This window comes from Strix uralensis, chromosome 23 (assembly GCF_047716275.1).
Source record: "Strix uralensis isolate ZFMK-TIS-50842 chromosome 23, bStrUra1, whole genome shotgun sequence".
In the NCBI taxonomy this organism is placed as follows: Eukaryota; Metazoa; Chordata; class Aves; order Strigiformes; family Strigidae; genus Strix; species Strix uralensis.
Window position 1 is genome coordinate 4,110,017 of NC_133994.1, and position 24,714 is coordinate 4,134,730.

The 24,714-nt window shown below is 55.5% G+C and overlaps 2 protein-coding genes across 5 annotated transcripts in view; one reads left to right on the forward strand and one right to left on the reverse strand.

Annotated features, from left to right (window-relative positions):
• Window positions 1–1,147: 1,147 nt before the first annotated feature.
• On the reverse strand, window positions 1,148–23,745 carry KLHL17 (kelch like family member 17). 4 transcript variants are annotated; one of them, XM_074892886.1, is made up of 13 exons: window positions 23,331–23,535; window positions 20,668–20,868; window positions 13,080–13,332; window positions 12,560–12,681; window positions 11,908–12,129; window positions 10,761–10,877; window positions 9,515–9,728; window positions 9,280–9,424; window positions 8,444–8,611; window positions 8,000–8,088; window positions 6,827–6,900; window positions 5,478–5,659; window positions 1,148–4,868 (listed from the first exon to the last, which is right to left on the reverse strand). In XM_074892886.1, the coding sequence occupies exons 3-13, from the start codon at window positions 13,288–13,290 to the stop codon at window positions 4,640–4,642; spliced, it is 1,773 nt and encodes a 590-aa protein (XP_074748987.1). In that variant the 5' UTR covers window positions 13,291–13,332; window positions 20,668–20,868; window positions 23,331–23,535; the 3' UTR covers window positions 1,148–4,639. The 4 variants fall into 4 exon arrangements, with proteins under 4 accessions (XP_074748987.1, XP_074748989.1, XP_074748988.1 ...); XM_074892888.1 differs by lacking the exons at window positions 20,668–20,868; window positions 23,331–23,535 and adding an exon at window positions 23,686–23,745; XM_074892887.1 differs by lacking the exon at window positions 20,668–20,868.
• A 108-nt stretch (window positions 23,746–23,853) lies between these two features.
• NOC2L (NOC2 like nucleolar associated transcriptional repressor) overlaps window positions 23,854–24,714 on the forward strand; it is a 54,621-nt gene continuing 53,760 nt past the window's right edge. Inside the window, exons 1-2 of the mRNA XM_074893303.1 lie at window positions 23,854–23,910; window positions 24,103–24,255. Coding sequence (XP_074749404.1) covers window positions 23,891–23,910; window positions 24,103–24,255 — 173 coding nt within the window. The 5' untranslated portion in view covers window positions 23,854–23,890. The remainder of the gene's footprint in view (window positions 23,911–24,102; window positions 24,256–24,714) is intronic.

The window sequence follows — 24,714 nt, forward strand, 5'->3', positions numbered from 1 at the left end:
TGTTCTGGGCACACCAGCTTGCAGGGCAAACCGCTCCCCCATTGCTCTGCTTCCAGGAGGGCCTGAACTGGGTGGGGAAGCAGGCTTCAGACTTTGGAAAGACTTTTACAGCACAGTAGTTATTTATAGAAGCCTGAAACAGAAGCAAGAGCCTAGAGAGCAGTGAGAAAGAGGACGTGGCAGGGCCATAGCCCAGGCTGGCATGCCTCCTGTGCAGCATCGCAGCTTGACTGCAGGGCTTGCAGTACACACGCATGGGAAAGTTCCCTTTCAGGCCCCATGGGATGTTGCCGTGCAGCTTCTCATTGCTTTTTTCACCCCCTGCGCTCCCACCACCGTGAAATGGGCTTAATATTTCCCCCAGAGGCGGCCGTGACTGGCAGCAGCTAGTGAAGGCAGATCGGATGGGCTGCAGAGCTCCCCCCCCCCCCGCCCCCGCCACTGAATGGGGCCAACCAGCTACGCTGGCCCAGGCAACCCAAGATGCATGTGGCAGCTGGAGGTAAAGGAGGATGTTTCTCATCTGGTTTTTCATTTCTATTGCAAAGTTGGGAGTCCTAGGGAGACCAAGCTAGAATTTAACAGTGGGAGAGGTGTAAATCAGTCTGCCTCTAAAGCCCCTCTGCTTTGGGCTGGGCTTTTCCCAGTGGTCTCCAGCACCATCAGCATCTTTTCCCTGCTCATTCTCCAGAGTAGGGTGAAGGGGCACAGGGCGGGGGACAGCCCCAGCATGGCATCCTCTCTGGGAATACTAAGTACCTTGTCTGCAGGACAGCAACTCCCCGGCCAGGCACCCAGCACCAGCCAGCGGCTCCTTTTAGCTCACCTGTAGCACAGCAGTTCCTTCAAAGCTGGCTTCAGCTCCTCTGCCCTCCTCTACTAACATCCACAATGGCAGGGCCAGGCCAAAGCAGCCCCCCGATGGGTCCCTGTCCCTGCTCTGTGCAAATACTTGGAAGCCCAGAGTGGCTGCACCCAGATGAGATCTCAGCAGTGGCTGCTCAGGCACCGATGCGCAGCAGCCTGCCGCGTCCATCCTCTGCCTGGGCTCCCTCCCCTCCTCTGCACAGGGCAGTACAGAGAGCAGCAACCTGCCTCTGCAGGAGCAGGCCCAGAGAAGGGAAAAGGAAGGATGCAAGAGGCAGGATCCGGTATTCAAGAAAATGTCTTTATTGTACATGTTGGCTTCTATTGCTTGTATCCCCTCCCCAATCCCATGTAGTGCAAAAAATTCAGAGAAACAGAGTTCCACATAAATAAGTCAGATAACTTACAGAGAAATCAAAGTGACGACATGGAGTAGACCGGGTCTGCCTACCAGGAAGGCCAAGCGAACCTCTCCCCCCACATCGGGGCAAGGGATCCTGCCTGGCCTCACCATCTCACTGCAGACCGACACCGGGGTCCCTGGGCAAAACACATCAACACACACAGCCTGGAGCCACCCACTCCGGGATGCTCCTCCGCTGGGAAAAGCTCACATGGGAAATCGCACAGATAACATTTTGGGTGAGACACCACTAACTAAAACTGGCAGAGAAGCCACACACAGTTGACAGTTCTCCTCCCCTCACATAGGGTACTACGCACAGACAGACAGACACAGACGCACGTCCCCCCCCTGAGGCCTCCTCCTCAGCGAGGGACGTGCAGCACCAGAAGCAATTCCACCCTGGGATCTCCCAGGGCAGATGCTGACACCTCGTGTCCACACAGTGTGGGTCGGGGTGCTCTGGACCCCTGCAAGCTGCTGGAGAGCTATTTCGCCCTTTCCTTCCTTCTTTCTCTTTCACAGGAAAGCAGTGAGCACCTGCATAGTTAGTACATCGGAGACACAAAAGGCTCCCTCCTCCCCAGGTTTCTGCAGAACAGGCTCAGTGGTGATATTGCTCAGGACCCAACCGGTGGGTGACAGGAGTCACACTGCCCGTTTCCCTGGTCCTCAAGAGGCAGGACAGCATTGCACACCATTTGTAGTGTAAGTTGCTAAAGATTACAACTGGGGCCAAGGGCACATGGCACAAAAATTCTCCTTGGCCTGCTACACTGCTGGCTTCCCTTCTGGTTTTGCCTGCCACCCCCCTAAGGCAGCAGCCCCCCTTCACGCTACAGCAGCCACAGTTGGACCAGGTGCTGAGCCACTGCTGTCACAACTCACTCCTTGTTTGAAATCAGCCCTGTTTCTCCCTTCAGCAGTTCCCCTCCGGCCCAGCCCTGCCCCTCCTTGTCTCCCTTCAGCAGGCTGGCTGGGCTCTGCTGTCCTACCGCCGTTCATAACGTAGAGGCCTCGGCAGGACCTCGGCACACCGGGCCAAGGCCCAGCACCAGCACCTTTCACTTCTGACACGGCCTTTTGTGGGGCTTTTAGGCTGATTCTCCACCAAAGAGGACCCTGGAGCCAGGGGCACCTTGAATGCGCTGGACAATATGAGTCCAGCAAAAGACTAAAATCCTGATGTTGCTTATAGGAGTGGGATGGAAAGGATCGAGACCTCACTGGTGCGTTGGCACACGCACGCAACAGAGCAGACTTCACCAATTTCATCATTTCTTCAAACAAAGCAGATTCATGTGATGTACTTAGGGCAGCCCTACTGCCACGTTGACCAAGGGCAGAGCCCTGCACGAGCAGAGCCCGGACATTTGCGGGATCCTCTGCAACAGAGGAATGGGAGAGCTGCTGAGCTGTGACAGGCTGGGGCAAAGGCTTGGCAAGTGAGAAGGGAACAAAAAGCAGATTTAGAGTCTGCTCGAAAAGCCAAAAAGGCCTCCTCAGCCTGAGAAGCCCAGACTGTCCTTGGGGAGAGGGTGGGGGGAGAAGCAGCCCAGATTTTCAGAAGCTGCTGGTAATTTCAGGTGTCCAACGTTAGGCACTGTAAATGGGCTTGTAAAACATGCAGGCACCTATCCAGGAGAAATCAGATCGCCATAAAAACTGTCTTAAGTTGGGGAGTCCCTGTCTCATCTCAAACTCTCCTTTCACCCCAAAGAAAAGAGAAAAGAAATCCCTAACCACTTGAAAATTTAGGCCAACAAATACCATCACAAGTGAAATCTGAACTCTGTAAATGAGAAATGAGAAGGAGCAGGGGAAAAAGGAAAAAGGAATTAGTTCAAAACAAACAGTTAGACCATATTTCCAATGCTACATTTGAACACTATTGAGGTACCAGTGGTTGAGTCATTCCTCTATAATGTGGAGAACACCTGATAATATGTCTCAGTTCAAGGCTCATACACACACCCTACAGCATACGCATTGAAAACACCACCCAAGAGGTTCCATGGCACAGGTGGGTCTAGGACAGGCCTGTGACTTACAGTACTGATTTATTCAACCTTTAGTTAATTCAAGTGGTTGCTTAATTGCCAGGGAGTTGCTAATTGCAAATGGTCCCTTCCATGCTGTTTTCACTGTACATACAGTATCTCACACATGCACACACACCCACATATCTATAGAGAACATCTTCCAGGACACAGTCATCATCTCATCAACAAATGCGAAAAGTAATTGCATCCCTTCTGCTGCCTTTAAAAGCAGATGGGTTGGGGAATACCAGGAGAGTGTAAAAAATAAAGGGATATGAAGTCATTAAAAATTAAAATATTAGCATTCAAATAAAAAAGGCAGAAAATTAACACCCAAAAAAGTAACGCCAGGCAATCCTCCTCATTTAGAAGGCTGGACTGTTCTTCTTTAAGAACCGATACCTTTCCATAAACCCAGAATCTGCTTTGCAGAGAGGGGAAGAGCAAACAGGCTGATCCGTTCCCAGCCAAACTGTGAACCAGGACCACGTGCAGAGAGCAGGCAGCCACACAGTCACTTGAACCTGGGACAGCAATGGCACGGGTGCAGACAAGGTCATTCAACCCATCTGCCTGGCTGGGGACTCCCCAGAGCAATGGCCAGCTGGGATCTTAGTGACTGAGGTGGGGCCAGCCAAGTGTGGAAACGCTGGAGGGTTCAGGATGCTGCATCCAGTTTTGTCTCCAAACCTCACCTCCTCCAGGCCCTGTCCCTTAGCTGGGCTTCTTTTGTTTGTGTATTTTAAGGCATCAATTAGACACCATTGAGAACCATACAGTGGCCTCAGAGTCTTTAACAGTGCACAATAGGCTTGGTAAAGAGTTTGGCTACAGTGACATTCAGAGGAGTGGTTGCACATTCAGCCGTGTCCCTGGGAGGAGTGCTGTCCACCTCTGCCACCCCACAGGGCCCCTGGAAGCCTCCGAGGCTGGCTGTGCTCATATGTGTGGCACCGGCTGGATCACGGGAATCCAAGAAGCAGCAATGGTTTAAAGTTCCCCCCCGCCCAAATAAAATATACGCTCTTTGGGCGAGCGGTGAGATGAGTCTGAACGGAGCGGAGAGCACCCCCTCTCCTCGCCCTCTAGAAGGAGGGTGCTCGTCCAGGAAGCACATTTCTAACTGCTGTGGTCGTGCTGATCCGATGTGTGCACCAAGAGTGGGGATTGCTCCGGGGGTTCACAGGAGTGCTGGGGCTGGAGGTAGCAGCCGGTACCTTCGCTCTCCTCCTACAGTGACCGGCTGCCCCGTGGGGTGGGCCATGCTGGCCTAGTGCTCTGCCAAGCACCCCTGTCCCCTTGAGGTAAGGTAGGTCCTGATTCTTTGTCAAAGGCTCGTCGAAGACACCGACAAAGTGGGTGAGGAGGGGGGTGGGAAGTTGAGGAGTTCCAGCACAGCCACCCCCACGCTGCTCCGGCGTGTGAACATGCACGAGGCTGCTACCCACTTGTTGGTGCGGGGGTTGTACTTCTCGATGGAGTTGAGGCTGGAGCTCCCGTCGTTGCCACCCACCGCGTATAACCACCCATCCATGGCCACCAGGTCGTGGGTGCTCCTGGAACGACCACGCAGAGGAGACCACAGGGGTGTGAGGCTCGAACACGATGTATGTGGGGTGTAGGGGAGCTCAGGACCTCAGAGGAACTGGCCAGAGCTCTGCCACCCCACAGAAGGGAGTGCCTAGCCTCACAAATGCCCAGTGAAAATGAAATACTGGAGCCTCTGATCTTCCCCTTCACTCTGACATCCTCCTCCCCCTGGAGAAGTGCCACCTCTAAATAACAGGCCCTAGGAGCCCAAAATCCTTGGGCTTCCAAGCCTTAAATCCTCCTGCAGCTGAGCAATATCTCCTGCGTGGCCTCAGCCAGCATTACCACCTGGTTCTTTACGGCCACAGACTGCTGAGAATAAATCCCTCTGCAGAAAGCACCCGCTGCAGAACGTCCCTGCTCTGCCCTCCTGGCACACACGCCCCAGTCCCTCGCAGTGCAGGCAGCACGGAGCCAGCTGACTGCAGCGTTAGCCAAGCCCTGGGGCACAGTCTATGTTTTATGGTTTGCAGTGCCAAGCAAGGCAAGGCTCTTGGTGAGATGGGATCCCCACGACTGCAGCAGCTGAGGCTCCCCTGCAGCTCAGGAGCGTGGCGGGGGGCAGAGCTCCTTACCTACGGATGTTCATGGGCGCCACGCTCTCCCACGTGTTGGTTTTGGGGTTGTAGCGCTCAACAGAGTTAAGGCAGCTGGTCCCATCGTTGCCGCCAGCCACGTAGAGCATCCCCTCCAGCACGGCCACTCCGGCACTGCTCCGGCGGCTCAGCATATTGGCAATGGGCGTCCAGGTGTTGATCTGGGAAGAGGCAATGTTTGTTCCTGAGCCAGATGTACAAGTCATTTTCTGCATATCCCTGCCAAACCAACCCTGTGAGATTAGTCCTGCTCCAGCCACACAGCTCCTGACATAACGGTCCTCCCCCAAAAAGACTTCCTGGGGGGACCCCACTTCTTTCATTAACTGTCCCGTGGGTAGAGCTGCAGACCCCAGGAGGGACCTCTGCCGACTGGCTCAGGAAAGCACGGCCGCAGCTGGCAGGAGTCCTGCCATCCCAGAGCTCAGGGATCTCTGCGCCAGGCCACCAGCCACGTCACAGCTGAATCCCAGCCCAGTCGTGGGGGTGGAGCTGTATCTATTTCAAATCCGTACAAGTCACAGCTGTGGCTTTACAGCTCATGAAAAACCTCCAGGACATCCTCTTTGATCTTTTTGCAGTGATCTAGCCTGTTCCAACAGAGCTGTGAGACCCCAGGGCCAACACATGTCCCCAGCCTGCCACAGTCCCCACTAACCACTCTGGACGTGCACGCAGCAAGGACCTCAGCTGGAAGCTGGAAACAGCTCGGGGCATGTACAAGAGCTGTTCCTCCTAGAGAACTTGAGCTGGCCTACAGGCAAGGGGGATAGAGTGGTGGCTGAAAATCTCAGATATATCTTGGAGCCTGCATGGATGAGCTTTGGCTCGTTTTGCTCCGGATTGCCCCCCAGATACTCTGCCCCTGCAGAAGAGCTGGGAAGGGGGATGATACCCCCTCCCTCTCGTAGTCACACATGGTGGCTTAAGTCTCCAAGGAGGCAGGCAGGTCTGTGCCACACAGGCTCACGTGGGCACACCTTCTGCTCCACTGCTGCTGCAATACTTTGCTAGGAAGCTGTCACATCTTAAGCTGTGGCAGCACTTTGCTAAGAGACCATATGTACCTGATCTCACAGAATCACAATATCGCAGAATCATCTTGGTTGGAAAAGACCTTGAAGAGCACCTAGACCAACCATTAACCTAGCATTGACAGTTCTCAACTACACCATATCCCTAAGTGCTATGTCAACCCAGAATCTCTCACTGTCTGCTAAATTCTCCAGCAACTTGGGTAGCCCTCAGCTTTCTGCAGGGCCCTTTCAGGCACCCATAAGGCAGGGAGAAGGAAAAGAGTTATCAGGCATGTTCTCTCCTGTACTTACCTGGGGCTCATACTTTTCTACTGTGGCTAAGTGGGATGAGCTGTCATATCCCCCAACGGCATAGAGGTTGCCTTCTGCAAAGACAGTCACACACGCACAGGAGTTAGCTCAAGAGCACAGCCGCAGTCCCAGCACAGCCTCCCACATCCCCGTGCTCAGGGTGCCCACAGAGGCAGCAGCTGAGCCGCAGCTGCCTCCCGCTCCCCAGGCAGCCAAGCTCCTCTCAGCAGGGCTCCCCCAGCTCCCCCTCCCCTTGCAGCGCACAGCATCATGAAATATTCATCAGGCGATTTCTCTGCCACACTGCAAGCTTCCCAAAGAGCTCGTTTGTCTGCCGCTTCTTGACCTCCTCATTAAGGGAGCTGCAAGTGCTCCCCACCAGAGCAGTGGGTTATTTTTAGCAGCGGAGGCTGGAGCAGGGGAATGCCAGTAAAGGCTGTGGCAGGCAGAGAGTGTGAGCTGGTGATGGAGGGGAGGGAATCTCTGGGTCAGCACTGAGAGCCAAAACCAGAGAACAAGGCAGGGGAGAGGCACCGCAGGGACACCTGGACACTGCATAGCAGTTCCTGGGACAGTGGGGACCTTGGCACCCCCAGGGAGCTCCAGCACCTGCCAGGGTGGAGAGTTACCACTCTGCATTAACCCCATAGCTGCACTAAACAATGAAGTGGTCAGTTCTCACACCACATCCTCCTTAAGGACAGAACTCATTCCAAGGAGTCAGGAGGCATCACAGCATTGCACTTAATGTTCTGACACCCCTGGTAGAGACAGTTTTGACCCTGCTTGGATCATCGGTAAAAGGACTGTTCTGCTTTCATAATGGAGTAATAAGGTTGTCTCGTCCTTTCTAGGGATAGGTGATGATCCACAGCCAGCCCTCTTGCTCCAAAGTAAAAGGGGCACAAAGAAGCTGAGGAACAAGTTATGGGTCCCCTCAGGAGTTGCCTCCAGAATGTGATGCAACCCAATTACTAGGGAGACTGAGGAGGAGGGCAGAGGCAGGGAGCGTGTCAGGGCATGGCAGAGGAATGGCTGGGCTACCCAGACTCACAGCTAGGGAATCTAGGAAGAAGAGGCAGGAACTAGAACAGAAGAACATCAAAAGGAACCAACAGAAATGCAAGAGACAGTCTGCACACGAGTCAGACAGGTCCTCACGCCATCACCCACCTAGCGTTGCCACCCGGACGTAGCGTCTCCTGGTGCTCATGGCAGCGATGGATGTCCAGGTGCCTGTCAGAGGGTCGTACCGCTCTGCGCTGCAGCAGGCAGGGACACAGGAACATAAGGTGTGACACTGGCAAAGCCCAGGTCAAAGCTCTTTGACACAGGCCTCCAGGGGCAGCTCCCAAGGAAGCTTGGGAATAGACAAGGAAAATGGAGGGAGGAACTGACAAAGGCTGTGTTCTGTTGTGGCAGGGGGCTACAAAATGGCTTTTCCCCTGAAGGAACTTTGCCTGGGGCCAAAGACACCGGAAGACATAGCTGGATGGCAAGACATCTACTCTGGGCCCAGTCCATCTGTCAGGAGCCTTGTGGGCTCCCCAGGCAGCCAGCGCCCAGGACAGTGCATGCAAGAGCAGCGGAGAAGCCTGTAGCAAGGCAATCCCCTACCTGTTCAGGCACGAGGCCCCATCGTACCCCCCAGCAGCATAGAGAAGCCCATGAAGTGCTGCTACACCCAGGCAGCTCCTCCTGGTGCCCATGGACACCTCAGGTTGCCAAGAATTGGTGACAGGATCATAGGACTCCACTGTGGCCAAATCAGAGGTCCCATCGTAGCTGTAGGGAGAAAAAGGGAGAACACATAAGAGCGGGGAGAACATGTAAGAGTAGGGAGAACATGTTAAGAGCTGGGAGAACATGTTAAGAGCTGGGAAGTCTGGATTGCAGGTGAGGCTGTGAACTGGTCCTACGGCTCTGGAGCCCACCAAGAGCCCAGAGAGTGCAGCCTGCCTTGGGTCCCTGTCACCACCCCTCCCCTCTCCCCCCTGCCCAGCTTCCCCAAGGCAGAGTGCACCAAAGCACTGCTGAAAGCGCAGAGCCCTTAGCTGAGCTCTCCGGGGGCGGGGGGGCTGCAAAGAAAGCAGGTCTCAGAGGGCCCCGCACACCGAGGGGTGAGAGGTGGGCTGGGGGGCTAGCAGGCTCGTAACAGCCTGCAGCAGAGGGCTAAGGGAAAGGGGAGGAAATAGCACAAGTCCAGGACGTAGCCACCACCATGAGAGCCAGCAAACTCACTGCTCCAAACCGCAGGGGCAGGGAAGTAGTTTTTAGTTGTTACTCCTGCAGTTAGTAACCCAGAGATACCAGATTGCTTCACCCAGAGGCTGGCTCGGGGAGGCTCTGCTGGCCCTCGCTGCTCCCAGCACAGCTCTGGGCCGCTCTCCCCGCCAGCTCTGGGCAGAGGCTGCTGAAGGCATCCCCACGCACGGCTCCCACGGCCTCCTTACCCGCCCACAGCATACAGCTTGTTCCCGATGGCAGCAACGCCCACTCTGGCCCTGCGAGTCGACATGGAGGCCACCATGTGCCACCGGTCCGTCCGCGTGTCATAGGCCTCGCAGTCCCCGTGGATGGCGAACAGGCTCCCCCCACCTGCGCAGGGGATGGCAAACAAGAGCAAACAACAGTCCAAAGGCCCTGGGAAGGGGTTGGCATGTACGCGAGCGTGTGGCAGGGCCTTACCCACAGCAAAGAGCACGGTGCTGGCCCCCTCGCAGCGCCGCGGTCTCGTCCTGCTGTTGCTGAGGACCCCTCTCTGCTCTGGCATGAGGTGGTACTTGAGGGCTTCGATCAGCAGGTCCTTGCACTCCGAGTGATGCCGCACCAGCAGCTCCGTGTCCACGTTGCTCATGAGGAAGTCCCGGCTCAGCAGGGGCAGCCGCACGCACTTCATAAGCTGAGGGGGGAGGAGTCGCACCCCATCGGCAGGGTGGGAAGGGTTTGTCCCAGTGCTGCCCCCACTTCTCCCCTACAACCCTGGCAAGCCTGACTCCACTGGAGATGCCTCTGCAGAGGCAGGAGCCCTCTGCCTGGCTGTGACACGTCCCACAGCTACCCCAGATCCCCACCCTGCCCTCTGTCAGCACCCACATCCTCTTCCAGCACTCATGCTACAAGTAACAATCCTCGCTCTGGGGCTGCAGAGCCCAGACACCAGTCCCCTCTGCCCAGCATGCCCCATGTTACCTGCCTCACGACAGCAGGGGTGTTTGAGCGCGCACAACCAGCAAAGGAGGAGACAGAACTTCTCTAGGGTCAAGCCCTGGGGTAGGTGAAAACCCAGGGGAAACCCTCAGAGTCTTCCTCATCCTGCCCCATCTCAGCCCCAGCCTTCGGGAGGACACCAAGGGATGCTTCCTCCCATGGCTGCTGCCTGGAAGCAGGATTGCGGCGAGATGGCAGGAAGCTGGGGCTGCTGGAGGCACCAACAGCCTCTACTGCACCCACAAGAGGGTGCCCACGCTGTGCCAGGCATTGGCAGCCCTGCAGGAAAGGACTTAACTGTGTCTCCAGTTGCAGGCAGGAGGCTCGCAGAGCCGTGCTCCAAGGTATAGAGGCAGAGAGACAAAAGCATGAGCTAAAAGAAGTCCCTGCTCAAATTTGCCTGAGCTGTTTGTTTGAGGATGGAGGTGGAAGCTCAGAAAGGCTGCAGGCAGGGCTGATCTCTCCTGCTGCCCACATCCTCCCCAGAGCTCCGCATGCCCAAGCTGCCAGGGGTCAGACAGGGCATCCCCCTCAGATTTGTCAATAGTTTGGATTTTGGGAGACTGAACTTTCTCAGCAACGCCCTCATCTATGCCTGGACTGGGAGTGGTACGGCAGGGATGTGCTGTCCCTGCCCTCTGGCCACCTTTCAGCCACGTATCCACCCAGACCAGGCCCTCAGAGCTGGTGGGTAGAAGCAGGCCACCTTCCCCAGCAGACTCACCCTGGGGACGTGCTGTCTTCTGCTGTCCACATCATGTTTGACCCAGCTGAGCACAGCCCGGTACACCTCCTCCTCTGATGGCACATTGAGGCTGTCACTAGAAATGAGGTCCAGCACCTGTAGAGTGGGGTGGAAAGGGCAAGTGTCGGCTGGTGTGGTTTGGGAGGAAAAGACACATTCACACACCCAGGTAAGAGGCCGACCAGAGCAGCACTGCCAGAGGCAGAGCCCCTGCCTCCCACAGATGCTGGCGGTTGCGGGGTGTACGGTCTCTCTCACTGGACACAGAAGGATCCAAAGAGCAGCCAGGTCCCCCAAACCGGGCAGGTGCAGCTGTGCCTCTCCTCTCCTTGCAGCACTGATGTGGAGGCAGCTCTGCCCTCCATCACCCTCCTTGGCTCATTCCCCCCCCGCTGTGCCTGAAGCTGCTGCAATGCCTGACACTTCCAATCAACGTCAGTGAGATCAGGTGGATGACTCCGCTTGCACGCGTCCCTTCAATATTTCATGGGACAGAGCCAGCTGCCCTGGCTGTTCCCAGCACACTCACTTCACGTGCCAAGGACTATGGAGCTGGAGCGGGTGGAGACACGTACCCTCCCCTCGCTGCCACACACCCCACTGCCCGAGGACGGACAAAGGGAGGTGTCTGTATCCTGGTGAGGGACCACACAGGGTCGGGTGATGCAGAGCAAGGACCGGGGCACAGCACAGCACCCTGCAGACCGTGATGAGCCAGGGGCCATACTGGCACCACATGAAGAGCATTAGGAAACATTAGCTGAGCTCTGAATTAAACATCACAGCTACAAGACCAGGGCAGCCAGGACTTATTCCTTGGACCCCAGAGAGAGGGCAGTGTGCTCTGAGCTCACAGTGGCAAGCACCAGTGACAGCAATTATCCTCCGTGCTACCCTCCCATCCCTGATTCACATGGGATTAAGCTCGCTGACAGCACTCTTCCAACATATTGTCTCTCCATTGAACAGAGAGGACCAAAGCACAGAACCTGGGTACACTCCCCTGCCAAACCCTGTCCCTTCAGTGCAGGTTCCTTGGGCTTTTGACACGTAGGCTGTGCCTTCCAGCACAGACCACGAAAAGCCTTGCCACACTCATACCTTCACACTCCCATCAGGACCTCACCTGCTTAAGAGGCAGCAACATGAACTCCTCTGTCTTGGACACCTCCACGAAGTGTTGGAGGACATACTTGTGCGCAGACTTGAGGAGGTCGCTGCAGGAGTGCGTGTCAGCAAAACCCCGGATCCCCAGGCAGTTGGATGGGTCAAGCTGGCTGAGGAGGAATTTGCAGCAAGCATCCCGCACACCATTGAGCTGAAGCAGGCTGGCAGCAGGAAGAAGTGTCTGGCAGTGGAAAAGAATGGGGGAAAGGAGACTTTCCAGGGCAAGGAAACCATTTTCACCCTCATCTCACTGCAAGTCAATAACAGAACAAGCTTACTGAGCACCTTCAGGCACACAAGCGCATAAAGGACAAAGCATTCTTTGTTTCTAACAGGACTAAGGTAAAGAACAGCTGAGAAGGACACTAGTAACTACCCACAGGGCCAGGAAATGGCAGATGCTCAGCACTAGACCTGGCCATTGCGTAGTGCTTTGAGGAGCCACCTCTGGGCGCAGGGGAGCGGAGGAACTCCCTGACCACTGCTAGACGCAGGTGCCACCACAGAACAACAGCTGAAAGCATTGAGCAGAAGGAGAGGAGGGTCCCCAGGAAGCAAGTCTCATACAGAACAGCTTTGTGGAGAAGAGAGATTTGGGGGGAAGCTCCTACCTGCACATTCCCCTCGCCCACCACAATCTCAGCTGTGTAAGCGTATTGCACCAGCTGCTCCAGGGCCTGCGGGTCAATGTCGTGCAGCGTCACGTGGGTCTGGCGGCTCTCACTCATCTCATCTGGGATGACACAGATACTAGACATGAACAAAGTCCCACAGCAGGATTGTTTCCCCACAGGAAGACTTGGACCACACATGGAACAAGCTGCTTCTGCCTCCACAGCCCAGGAAGGTCTCTGGCTCACCTCTTAGCAAGGAGGAGCAGCATGGGAATGGGGTCCATGTCCGCAGGATGGACATTGAGATCCCTGTGCAGGGGTTTAGGGGCAAAGGGCTTCGTGGAAGGGAGTCAAATGAGGAATATTACTGTACTGGCTTACAGACATGATATATAGCCGCTGTATTTCCATAGGGTAGGGCAGTGAAAATAGGGAGCCGGACAGAAAAGTTTGCAGAGAGGAGAGGGTTTGAAGAGCAGGGAGACCCTGGCCATGGGGAAGAGAGGAGGCTACTTGCTTGTGAACATGGCGTGGAAGTACGGGCTGCACGAGGCCAGCACCACCTTGTGAGCCTTGATCTCCTTGGTGCCCACGTGGAGCACGATGTCGCAGAGCAGCCCACGCTGACGCATGCGGTTCATGCACACGAAGGCGTCGTGATAGTGTCGCTTGGAGTTGTGGGAGATGCTGTGGCCGTCGCGGTTGAGGAGCTGCACGCCCCCTTCCATGGCTGCAGGTGGTAGATGCTGGGCTTTGCCTTCTCACCGGCACTGACATGGGGGAAAACCAAAGCATTACCCAGGCAGGAGGAGCTCTAGCCCCAGACAATTCCCATGGTCCCCAAGTATGTCCACCACCGCTCAAAGACCCTGTGCAGGAACAGCTCCCACCTAACCAGTCCCTGCCAGGGAAACATCATCCTGCTCATAAACCAGCGACGGGGAGGAGACAGTCCCTGGAGGAACAGAAGCAATACAAAGCCATGCTGAGACTCTTCTCTGTTCTGTGACACTCACTGCTTCCCAGCCGTGTTCATCTTTGGATCGATGTCCTCCTTACCTGCCCTCAGAAGGGTACTGCTCTACAACATATGCACTCACACTGGGTTACCTTGAAGTTGCACCATCTCCAAATCTGCCTAACAAGGTGCATTTCCATGAAATATCAGCAGAAGCATTGATCTTAGAAGTCTCACCAGGGTATGCCAGTCCTGCATTGATCAAACACAGCTTAAATATACCACTAGAGACAGGGAACATATCAATCCTCCTTAGCCTAAACAAAACATAACCAGGGAATCTCATAACATCACTCTTGCCCATATCCTAAAAGGCAAGAGTGACCTTATAGACCACAGCTCTTTGAGTGGTGGCTGTTCCCTTCCAGCTTCCAGAAGATGCTAGGAGATTTGTAATGAATGCACCTGCCTTCAAAAGTTAAGCTCTTTAGCTCGACAAAAGTTAAGAGAGCTGCCGTCTTTCCTGTGCCCACACAATTCAGGAGGATAAGGCAGAGGGCAAAGGCAACTGCAGCCCAGAGCTCCACAGCCTCAGTACAGAATCCTGCAAGACCAGGGGTTCGGCTCTTCCTGCCATTTTATTTCAGGCCTCTTTTCAGAGAGAGGCTGGGGATTCCCAGGCGGTTGGTTAGGGAACAGGGAACACTCACTTTATCATCCTGATCTCCACTTCCGTCTAGTGTCCTCTACCCAGGCATGTCCAACCTCACCACAGCCTCAAGGCTGCACCAGTCCCGTTCCAGCACCGCAGACTCCTGTCCTGCGCTAGCCTAGCAGGCAGTCCGGGCAAAGCAGAGCTGCTACATCTCCCTGGAAGCAGCCCTGGCTGAGACCCTGGCTGTCCTTCAGGAGGTAACTTTGAACTTCAGGTAGTTTTGCTTTGACAAGACTGGCAGGAGGGACAGACTACAAAGACCAGAGATGTTGGGACCCGACACAGAACTCGGTCTGCACACACACATACACGTCACTGAGCATGGAGTGGGACACTCCTTCCACACACTGGGACAGCCCAGGCAGGGAGCAGGAGTATAAATAAACCTGGTCAGCTCATAGAAAACAAAAAATTGCCTAATCAAGGCATAAGGGCATTTATTTGTGTGAAGACGTTTTCTCTTTCCATGCTGTCCGCATCTAGGCTGCTCACGGTGTTTCGAAACACGTTTGACTGTCTCCCTGCCATCAGCACCTGAAGAAAAGGTGGGGGAGTGAAGAGAGAATGACTGAGCAGCAGGAGGAAGAAGGGGGAGGGAGCTGGAGAAAAAGGCAGCTTGAAGAAAAAAAAGCCCGTGTGCTGCACTCGTGCGCCTGCCCCCGCATCCCTGTGGCGAGAGAATCCCCTCAGCCTCTGTGCTCCTCACGACACCTACACGTCGCCAGCCGTGCTGAGCCTAAAAATAGAAACCCACCATGCTGTGCCTGCTCAGCCACGAATGCAGCCTTCTATTCGCTTTTAAATAGCAGTTGTATCATGTACTAGAGTCTGGGGGAGGAAAAAAAAGATGAATAAACATCTTTCCTGAGCAGGAGAGAAGCCTGCAATGCCCTCTTCTATTTGCATCATCCCGCATGATGTGAGATTCCTCATCTCGCTGTCAGCGGGGAAGACTCTCGGGCATACAACAAAGGCAACGCCTGTTGATGCTTTCCAGTAATGAGAGTAGGATGCCATTGTGCCCTTGACAGGAAAGAAGACCCCATGAGTTAACGGGCCTTCTCCTTCCACACCCCTCAGCTGAGCTTTTCACAAAGCTGCAACATCCCTAGGACACCCTCGGTGTGTTAATTCGCAAGCGTGGACACTGCTGGATGAGAGGTGCCTGCACGAAGGTGGTTTATAATTATTAGCATCCCTTCCTGGGTTCAAGACCTCCTTTCCCAGACCTGGTTTAGTGGCAGAGAGCAAACAGTGCTTCCTCGCCTTTATTCCCCTCCCTAGCTGCAAGCCTGAGGGTTTTCCTGCTCTGCTTGAGCTGGTTTATCTTTTCAATACACTGCTGAGCTTTTCCCCATCAGTAGTTAAGTCATGCCCCTGCTCTAATTGCGAGCACTCGCCTCGCCCCTCCTGGGTGCTGGTAGCAGGGGATAGGAGCTCCTGGCTCCGCAGCCGTGGGAGGACCCGGGGGACAACGCAGAGAAAAGATGGGACTGCTTCTCCTTGTGCTCTCGGAGCCCTGTGAGGAAAGGTTTGCCAGGGGGAGGGTAGCACACAGCTCGGCTGCAGCGGTCAGGGGAGAGGTACAGAGGGCACAACAGACTGAAGGTTGCTGTAGCCGATGCATTGGCATCACAGTAATCAAACACATTTCCAACAAGGGTCAGAAGTGCTGGGCTCTCTTCCCAGCCCTGCCACTGAGTCATTGCACGGCTCTGGGTAAGTACAAATGCAGAGTGACAAGGGTGACATTATCTTTCCTTGCAATGATTCCCATGGCCAAAAGGTAGAGACCAGCTATTGCTCACTCCCCTCTCCACCCACACCCCCCTGCTGTCACCAGCCAGGGCTGACATGCACATCACAGAGCTCCGAAGAGCCACTGGTGCCTCCCTCACCCACACCACCACTGTGTCGCTGGGTCTCTGATGTGGGCAAGCAGGGAGCAGGGCCGGGGGAGATGCCATCCCAGCCACCACACTGCCACTGGGCTCCCAGGAGCATCCCCGTGCCAGGGGACAGTCCACAGGCAGCCTCAATCAACTCTGTCTGATGGTTTTTCACCTCAGCCACGCTACAGCCTCAACAATCCCTCCCCTGAAGAGCAGCTCACCCACCCACCTTGGGAAAAGGTCACCCTCCTGAAGCGCAGGGAGCGCTGGCGTGGGTCTGACCCAAGGTTTGTAGGGGGTACAGCCCGTCTGGTCCCCCCAGCTCTGTAATAACTTGTTCCCACCAGAGCTCTTTTGCTTAAACAAGTCAGAATATAATCAGTGGGGAAAAAGGGAAAGGACACCCCGCTGCTGCTTGTGCTGCTCCCTGTGCCTGAACTCTCACTGGCAGCACTAAATATTTCCTTGTAAAACTCCATTCCCAGGAAATGAAGGTCTATGAGCACCGCTAAGATATAATTAATGGGGAACAGTGCCTGGACCACAAGAGACAGTAAAGCAGTGTCCAGAGCTCCAGCGGCAGGAAGTAAATACAAGCCCACTTTTGTGGAGCAAGCAGCAGCACGAATGCACGTGTTACGCATCAGCTATAATGGATGCGGTGGCTGACTTGTAATAACTCTTAGGTTATGACAAAAAAAAGAAGGCGTTTGTTTGGCTCCCATGAGACAGAGCGTGGCCATGCATAACAGCTCTGTTAATTAATGCAAATGATCCCTGCCCAAAGGGAGGTCTGTTCTCTTTGCACAAAAAAACGTATTTTGCCGACAGTGAAAAGAAGCGTGCTGGGCAATAAACAGGGAACAGCGTATCCTCCAGGGAAAAGTTCAGAGCCTGCCCTTTCCCCAGGAAGGCCCTGGAGAATGGCTTTTTGTTGACAGCCTGGATGGAGATTTTGTGTCCGCCGGGCTAGCCAGGAGACTGCAAAGACACATCCTGTACAGCTGGTCAGATGCTGGGGACGAGTCTTTGCTGTGGATAAGGCGACATCCCCTAGTCTAAGGCATGACATGCCCTAAGGCCTGACACACAGTCATGCTTAAATCCATCTCCTCCACGCGTGCCCTATCCCTATGTTGATATCTCAGTACCTTTTTTCCGGTAAATCAGCTACAAAGCCCTGTTTTGTGCACAGCACTGCATCTCCCACAGAAGTGCTGCCATTAGACCTTCAGGATAAGACATTAAGTCCTTGCTGGCACCCACCTCTACCCCAGTGTTTCACAGCACTAACAGAGCAGAGGGCAGCACAGATTAGGTCAATAAGGTGGCACCATGTTGCCAGTTTCCCTTTCAGGGAAGCACTTTCCGCTGTCCTCGGCGTTGGGGGTCTGTCTCCCAGGCACAAAGTCCCCTTTTTGCCTGCAGACCTCCTCTGGCTCCGTCCCCAGGCAGGAAGGGGCTGCTGGCAGTGCTACTGTCTTGTGCCCAGCAGCTCCAGATCTCCATTCCAAGCAGCAGAGCCAAAGCAGTGCCCTCTACAACAGCACAGCAAAACTCATCCTGGGGCAGAGCAACCCTGGGGAAGAAGGAGCTTGACAGTGTAGGCACCGGCAGGAATCGCTGCTTCCAAGTGCATCTCCATCTCCCCCACAGCAGAAATCACAATTCTCATTTTTAACCCCTCTGAGAGGCGTCACAAGGCCGTTTACCAGTAAGCAGCCTCCTGCAATTCAGCATTCCCCCAAAGAACTAAAAATGCACAATACACATTAAAGCTCAGGGCAGGACTAGACCAGGGCAGGCCAAGGGGGCACAGGCAAGCCCCTGCCCAGCTGCATACACAGCGCGAGTAGCTTCTTTCTTCCTGGGAGCAGGGTTGGGAACAAAATGTGCTCCTGTGCTCTCTTCCTTCCCTTCAACAGTCAAGGGACACAAACAGCTGAGCCGGCAGTAACAATAGCGGCTGTTGTGCTGTTGCAAAGTAAGACCACTAATACAGCTCGTACCAGCATCCAGAGATGCCGCTGAGTACACTGCGGGCCTGCAAATGTTCATCTTCCTCATCGCTTTGCGGAGACCCCGTTAATTGGGCTGAGCTATCCCTTTTGTTGAACCCTGTCCATGGCTCCGAAGCCCACATCTAAACCACCAGGAACTAGCAGTATTTTTGCATCAGTAATCCTCTTGCAGTAGGTATGGCTAAGACACCAGGGCTGTTTTCACAAGCTACAGCAGATCTATACTACCTGCCCTTATACCTCAAACTTGGATATCCCAAATTCTTCCTTCTTTCAGAGGGTCTGGCACTGCCCATTACAAAATATATTGCATTCCTACCTTCCCCACAATAAACACAACCAGAGAGGATTGGAAATCACCCAGTTGTATATGCCCAGGACTCAGATGCAAAGTAGGCACTAAATCTAGGCAACTGTCCCCACCAGGACCTGTCCCGTTAGCATCACTGATACAGACAGAAAACTCTGTCCCCTCACTACAACACTTTGGGGATCAGTCTCTTCTCAGCCCCTGTAACACTTTACTGGCATCCAGGGAATTCAAACAGACACCAACAGCGTGCAGCAGCTCAAATTCAGTGTTTTTAATATAAGGTTAATTGCGTGTTCAGCCTAGAAGAGCCAGCAATTGCGATGATGCAGAGGGACCTCACGGTTCAGGACCAGCAAGTGAACGAGATGCTCTGAACTGCAGGTCCAGTCATCGCCACTGTGGTGGCTGATTTACAGCTGCACCTATACAGAGGTCAGGACTGCAAATGTTGACAGAAATGTGACTTAACACAGCAAGGGGGAGCTGTCATTCCTGGTGCCAGCTCTGCCTTCAGAGGTGGCAGGAGGGAGGGTAGAATTAGGAAGCTGGCAGTTTCAGAAGCCAGATCGAGGACTCGGACACGTTGCACCCCTCTGCCAGCTCCCGACGGACACGGCGGTGGAGGTGAGCACGCCAAGAACACACAGCTGGTGGGGGGGTGAGGTGCAAGAAGAGGTGAGGAGCACGCACCTCAGCCCCCAACACTTCTCTTCACCTCCCCTCCTCTCTCTTCTGCTCCCGCTGCCAGCGCTGCCCTGACCACATATCTGCCTTCTATTCCCCAAGCCCCCCTGCTACAGCTGGGAGGGCGAGGCGCGCGCTGCTCCTGCCGGTCGGTGGAATTAATCTGCTCTGAGCTAGCCTCAAGGCAGCACAGGGCACCGCAGACAGCGCTGAGTCTGCAGGACTGAGAATCCCCAGCTCTCAGTAGGGTTTGGGTTTTTTTAATGAATTAGGCATAACTGACACGCACTGAATCCTCCTGTCTAGACATCTGCAGAGAAGTGACAAGCTGCCAGAGAGGATGTGGAGCCTCGGCAAGGGGGTGGGGAGAACGGGGAAAAAACTGCACAGAGTTGCCAGCTCTACAGCACAGAGACAGTGCTGGCTTCAGGCAAGAAGGGCATTCAGCACATTGACCTAGTCGGTGTCTTTCAGCAACTCAGTGGGTTGTAATCAATCGGCTCTGGTGCACACAGAAGGCTGGAGGTCTTTTCTAATTAAAGCTTCTCTCCCCATTACTCCTGGGGAGCTTTGTGTGGAAACTCAGCTCAAAGTTGCTCTCAGTCACCCCAGCTCACGCTCAGAAGTGCTTTAGTTGAGAGAGGGAGCACAAGGCAGAGCTCAGTGCCTGCACCGGGACATTCTCACACCTGAAAGAGATAAGGGGTATCCAGCCTGCTTAGTGCCTATCTGGGTGTACAATCTTCTCCCTCCCTCACTTCGCCCAGGCAGCAACTCGTCCTGCAGACATCTTCAAATTCAGCTTTTGCCTTCAGTATTTTGCACAGAGAGGATCGCAGCAGCTCCAAGCAGCACTCCATGGTTGGGGGATTTAGAAGCATCTGCGCTAACATTTGGGTCACTTTAAGTAATTGGTTGTAAGGGTCAGGACCCAAATAGGTTTGGGACTGCCAAATTCCCAGGTTAGGGAGAAACAAGAAATGGAAACTAATTCATGCCTTGAGATGCTCAGCAAAATGTGCAGGTCTCCGGCTGCACTGGGATTAGACAGCAGTTCCTACAGTCCAGCACAAAGCACACCAAAATCTAAGCAAAAGGAGCCCTTTGCCAAGGCTTGGAAATGTGGGTCATGTCCTAATTCCCCCTTCCCAGTGTCCCCCAGTGGACACAGGAGAGGAGCTACTGTCACATCCAGTGCTGTTTTATGGCACAAGCAGTGCCAAACTACACACAGGCATCAAGCAAGTCTCCTCTCCAGGCAGCAGAGTGATAGTTAACAGCTTCAGCTGCACTATCCATCACTGTGGTATTCCTGATCTCCCTCTAGCCTCCCCCACGACAGACATCCCTGTTCCCAACTCATTTTTCAGACAGGTAAATGGACAAGACGAGAGCAGCCAGGTCACTGGAGGCAGCCCGTGTCAGAGGATCTCAATATTCCTGGTTCCTGGACTTGCCCAGGAGCTCCCTCCCTGCAACATCCTTGGCCAGCAGCTGTTCAAAGAGGGATTATGCCCTTTACCTGTCCGCTGGGCAAGGTGATGGTGTCTCGAGTAGGTGGCAGTGGGCCAGTTCAGAACGGGTCGTTCCCGCTCAACAGCGCCCTGATGTCAGACGGGAGCGATGAATCTGATGAGACCCAGCATGAGCTACCACTTGGCTTCTAAAGGGAACGTTGACTCCATGACACGAGGCAGTGTGGCCTAGGGGCTCCAGCAGCAGGCTAGGAAAGAAGGAAAAAGCGCTGGGGTCTGCAGGCTGCAAACGGGCGAGCGGATCTTTTACAGACGGATAAGCCAGGGAACAATGCTGCTGCTGATGCCCGGTGAAGCGCTGCTCATGAGTGACTCTCCGAACCAGGAGCTCACCACCTGCACCCCGGCCTCATCCCTTTCTGCATGACCCACGCCACGGTTACGGACAGCTTACAAAGCTTCCTACCAGCCTCAGACGTCGTGCGGGTTGGCAATGTGGACTTACTGGACCACGTAAGCAGATCTGCATTTCCCGTTCCGAACAAGCTCAGTGCTTCATACTGTGGAGCAGTGGGAGCCTGTTTTCAAGCCAGAAAACAATTAAGAGAATTCCCTCACATCTTCTGGCAGGCAGCAGCACAGGCCACATACATGGAAACTGAGCTATGAGGAACATATGACATAATGGCCTTGAGTTTGGTATACTGGGGGCCAGCCAAGGCCAGCAGGTCCCAGACCCTGGGAATTTCAGCTCAAATTCCTGTTCCTGAGAAGTCACACCCTTTAGAGAAGGCAGCGTGGTTTGCAGCCAGTTCTAGCAGGCCAGGCAGAAAGGGTGAAGCCTCTCAAGTCTACCAGTTCTACCAAGTCTAAGGGTTCGGAGGCACCTGAGAAAATACAGAAGCCAGCACTGAGACTTCAGCATGACTGTTCGGTTTTTTTGAGGGGTTGAGCCTGAAATGCAGCAAAGTAAGACCAGAACGCAGAAGAGTCTCCTCAGCAGACCTTCAGTCTTCTTTGTGCCTTGATTTTCACATGCCATTCCAGGTACAGAGACCCAGCCTGATGCTGATGAGAGCAAGGGCAGATGGCCACCAGACGGGCTGGCAGGGCAAAGAGATTCTGTTGCCACCCTCACCAAGCTGACCTTAGCTGGCAGAAAGCATAAAGGACCATCCTAGCTACCCAAGATGCTAAGGAGCAACTCCATTTCGATCCTAGACTGTCAAGCCAAGAGAGCTGGTGACTATTACGCCTGCCAGCTCCTGGTCCGCTCTGAATTAGATGCTATTTGCATCTATTTGACTGATTCATGAATCAGTCAGTTCTCAGGAAGGAAACTCAGATCTTTACACCCTAAAATTCTTACTCACTGCCATGCCGAATAAAGTATTGCCAGCAGATGCTCATGGATCAGGAGAGAAACTTGGGGTGCAGAGGCGAGAGATTCCACAGAGGTGGTTGCTGCTGTAGTGATTGTAACCAAAAGGCTGTTGTCCATTGAAGCATTAGCGAGCCACATAGCAGTGAACTTGTAACAAACCAGCACCTCCTGGTACAACACGCTAGCACACAGGCATCCCAAATCTGTTGCGGAGGCCCCATCCCACCTCCCATGCTTAAATACAGCTCATGCCTTCGGCCTGTTCATCCTGAAAAGGGGCAGAAGCTCCCTGAGGCTCATTTCAGCAGAGCCCTGTCCTAGGGGCAAGTTACCTGCATCAGCCTAGAGACTGTCCGATCAAAAGCACCCGAATATCCACATGTTGCTGAATCACTCCAGAACTATCCTCCCTCCTTGTGGTCTCCAGCAACGGAGAGCACCCCAAGATACTGCTCATTGGCCATGAAGTCAAAGGAGAGCAGGCTTCCCTTACAAAGAGACCCCATAAAAGCAATGCCGCCGTTTCTGCAGTTTTCTAGCTTGGCACAAAAGCCTGGTCAGTCGGTGGTCGTGTCCTGACACCAGAGAGCAGGGGCAGCCACCCGACCGCTGCGTTTCTGAGGTCCCAGGGCCAGCACTCCTCGGAGGGGGAGGTATTTGCTCAGCCAGCAGAACCAAACCAGCTGCCTGCCCCGGCCTGCTGCTCCCCAGGACCACCTCCATAAACAGAGATGCTGTGGCTCCAGCCCTCTGCCCGAACAGTCACTGCAGAGGCCAGAAAAAAGCTGCCTCCCGCTTCCCCCTCTAAGAAAACCCGAGACAACGTTTCTCCCCGTGCCCTTCAGCCAACACCACCAAAGAGCCCGTGTGCTTCCACCGAGGGGGAGCAGACCCACCGCTGCCAGAACCTCCCTGCAGCTGCTCCCCGGGCCCCAACATCTCGCAGGGCTCTAAAGCTGCAGCTTTTCCCTTTACCGAAGGGATCGCTCCAGGGCTGGGCAGAGGACGGGGAAGGAGACCCCGCTGAGCACCGGAACGCCGCCGGCCTCGGCTAAGGGGCGATGGCGGGGCAGAGAGCGGGCAGCGAGGCAGCCGGCTGCCCCTCCAGCCCTGCTGCGTTGTGCCCCGGGAAGCCAACTTGCTCCCCGAGGAGAGACGTGCCGCCAGCACCGCGGGAGCAGCGGCGGGGAGTGATGGAGAGCTGCTCCGGGGAGTCCTCCCGCCGCCACCCCCCCTCCCGGTAACCCCTCCGGGGTCCGAGTGCCCGGCCTGGCCGCTGCGGGGAAGGGGGGGACGGCGGCAGGGCCGTGCCCCGGTGGTACTCACGGCTCCGGTGCAGCGACGGCCCAGCCCGGCCCGCCCGCGGGATGCTGCGGGGACCCGCTGTCCCCGCTCCGCTACCGCCGGCCCCACGGCGGGGAGACGGGGCGGGGCGGGGGCGGGCAGGTGCGCGGCTCCTCCTCGGGCCGCGGCGGGACGAGGACAGGACCGGGGCGGCCCCGCGGCTGCGGCTTCCTCCCTCACCCGGAATAGCCCCACCGCAGAGCCGCGGCCAGACCTACCCACGGCACGGCTCGCCGCTGCGGGGCCCCCCGCAATTAAATCCCGCGGCGCACGTGTCCCCGGGCTGCGGGGGAAGGGGAAGCTCGCCCCGCCCCGCTCCGCCCCGCCGCTCACTTACCGGGCATGGGGCCCGTCCCGCGGGGGTGGGGACACGCGTGGCACCGACCCCGCGGAGGGGAGGGGGGGGGCGGTGGGGAGAGCCCCGGGAGGGGGCGTGGCCGAGCGGGAGGGGGCGGGCCTGAGGCCGGGCAGGGGCGTGGCCTGCCCGCCCCGCGGCATGCTGGGAGCGGAAGTGGCGGCCGCGTTGGAACGAGGCGGGCAGCATGGCGGCCGCCGGCAAGAGGTGAGCGGTGGCGGGTTTGTGGGCCGATCGCACCGGCCGCTGCGCTGGGATAGTGACGGGGGGGTGGGAGGGAGGCCTGTGGGGTGCTGCCGGCCCACATGCGGCTCGTCAGCCCCGAGGCCGCCGGGAGCGGGCAGGCCCGGCGCTGCCGGCCCGGCTCCCCGCTGAGCTTCCGTTCCCCGCCGCCCCCAGGAGCCTGGCGCAGATGAGCCTGGACGAGTTCTTGGCCGCCGAGTCGGAGCCTGACGGTGGCTCGGAGGAGGAGGAGGTCGCGGCGCCGCGGAGCGGGAAGGCGCGGCAGGATGGGAAGGCGAGGCAGCCGCTCCGGGCCCGGCCGGCTGCGAGGTAAGGCCGCGCCGCGGGTCCTGCTCCGCCGGGCTCACCCGCTGTCGGTGAAGCTTGGCGCGTCCCAGCACTCGTTCACCGGTTGCTTGATTGTTTTGGGGTTTTTTTAATTTTTGACTGCTTTTATAAGTAGCCGCAGGACTTCGTTGCAGCATCTGCCATAGAATGAGTTAATTCTGGGACAGGCTGGGTCAGAGGGGTCTAAAAGGGCTGCATTCAACACCATAGTGTGGTTACAGGGTACCGGACAGTTAGGTTTTCTCTCGGACTTGTGTCAGTTCAGGAATTGCAGTGGAGAAAAGCTTGTGTATGCTTTTAATCTTTTACAGGTTATATTGGAGTCAGGCAAAGCTTACTTTGTTTTTTCTCAGTTTGTGTGTATTTGCTCTTATTGAAAGACATTGGGGTATTTGCAAGATAAAAAATAATGAGGTAGTGCTTAGGCACTACTAATCATTG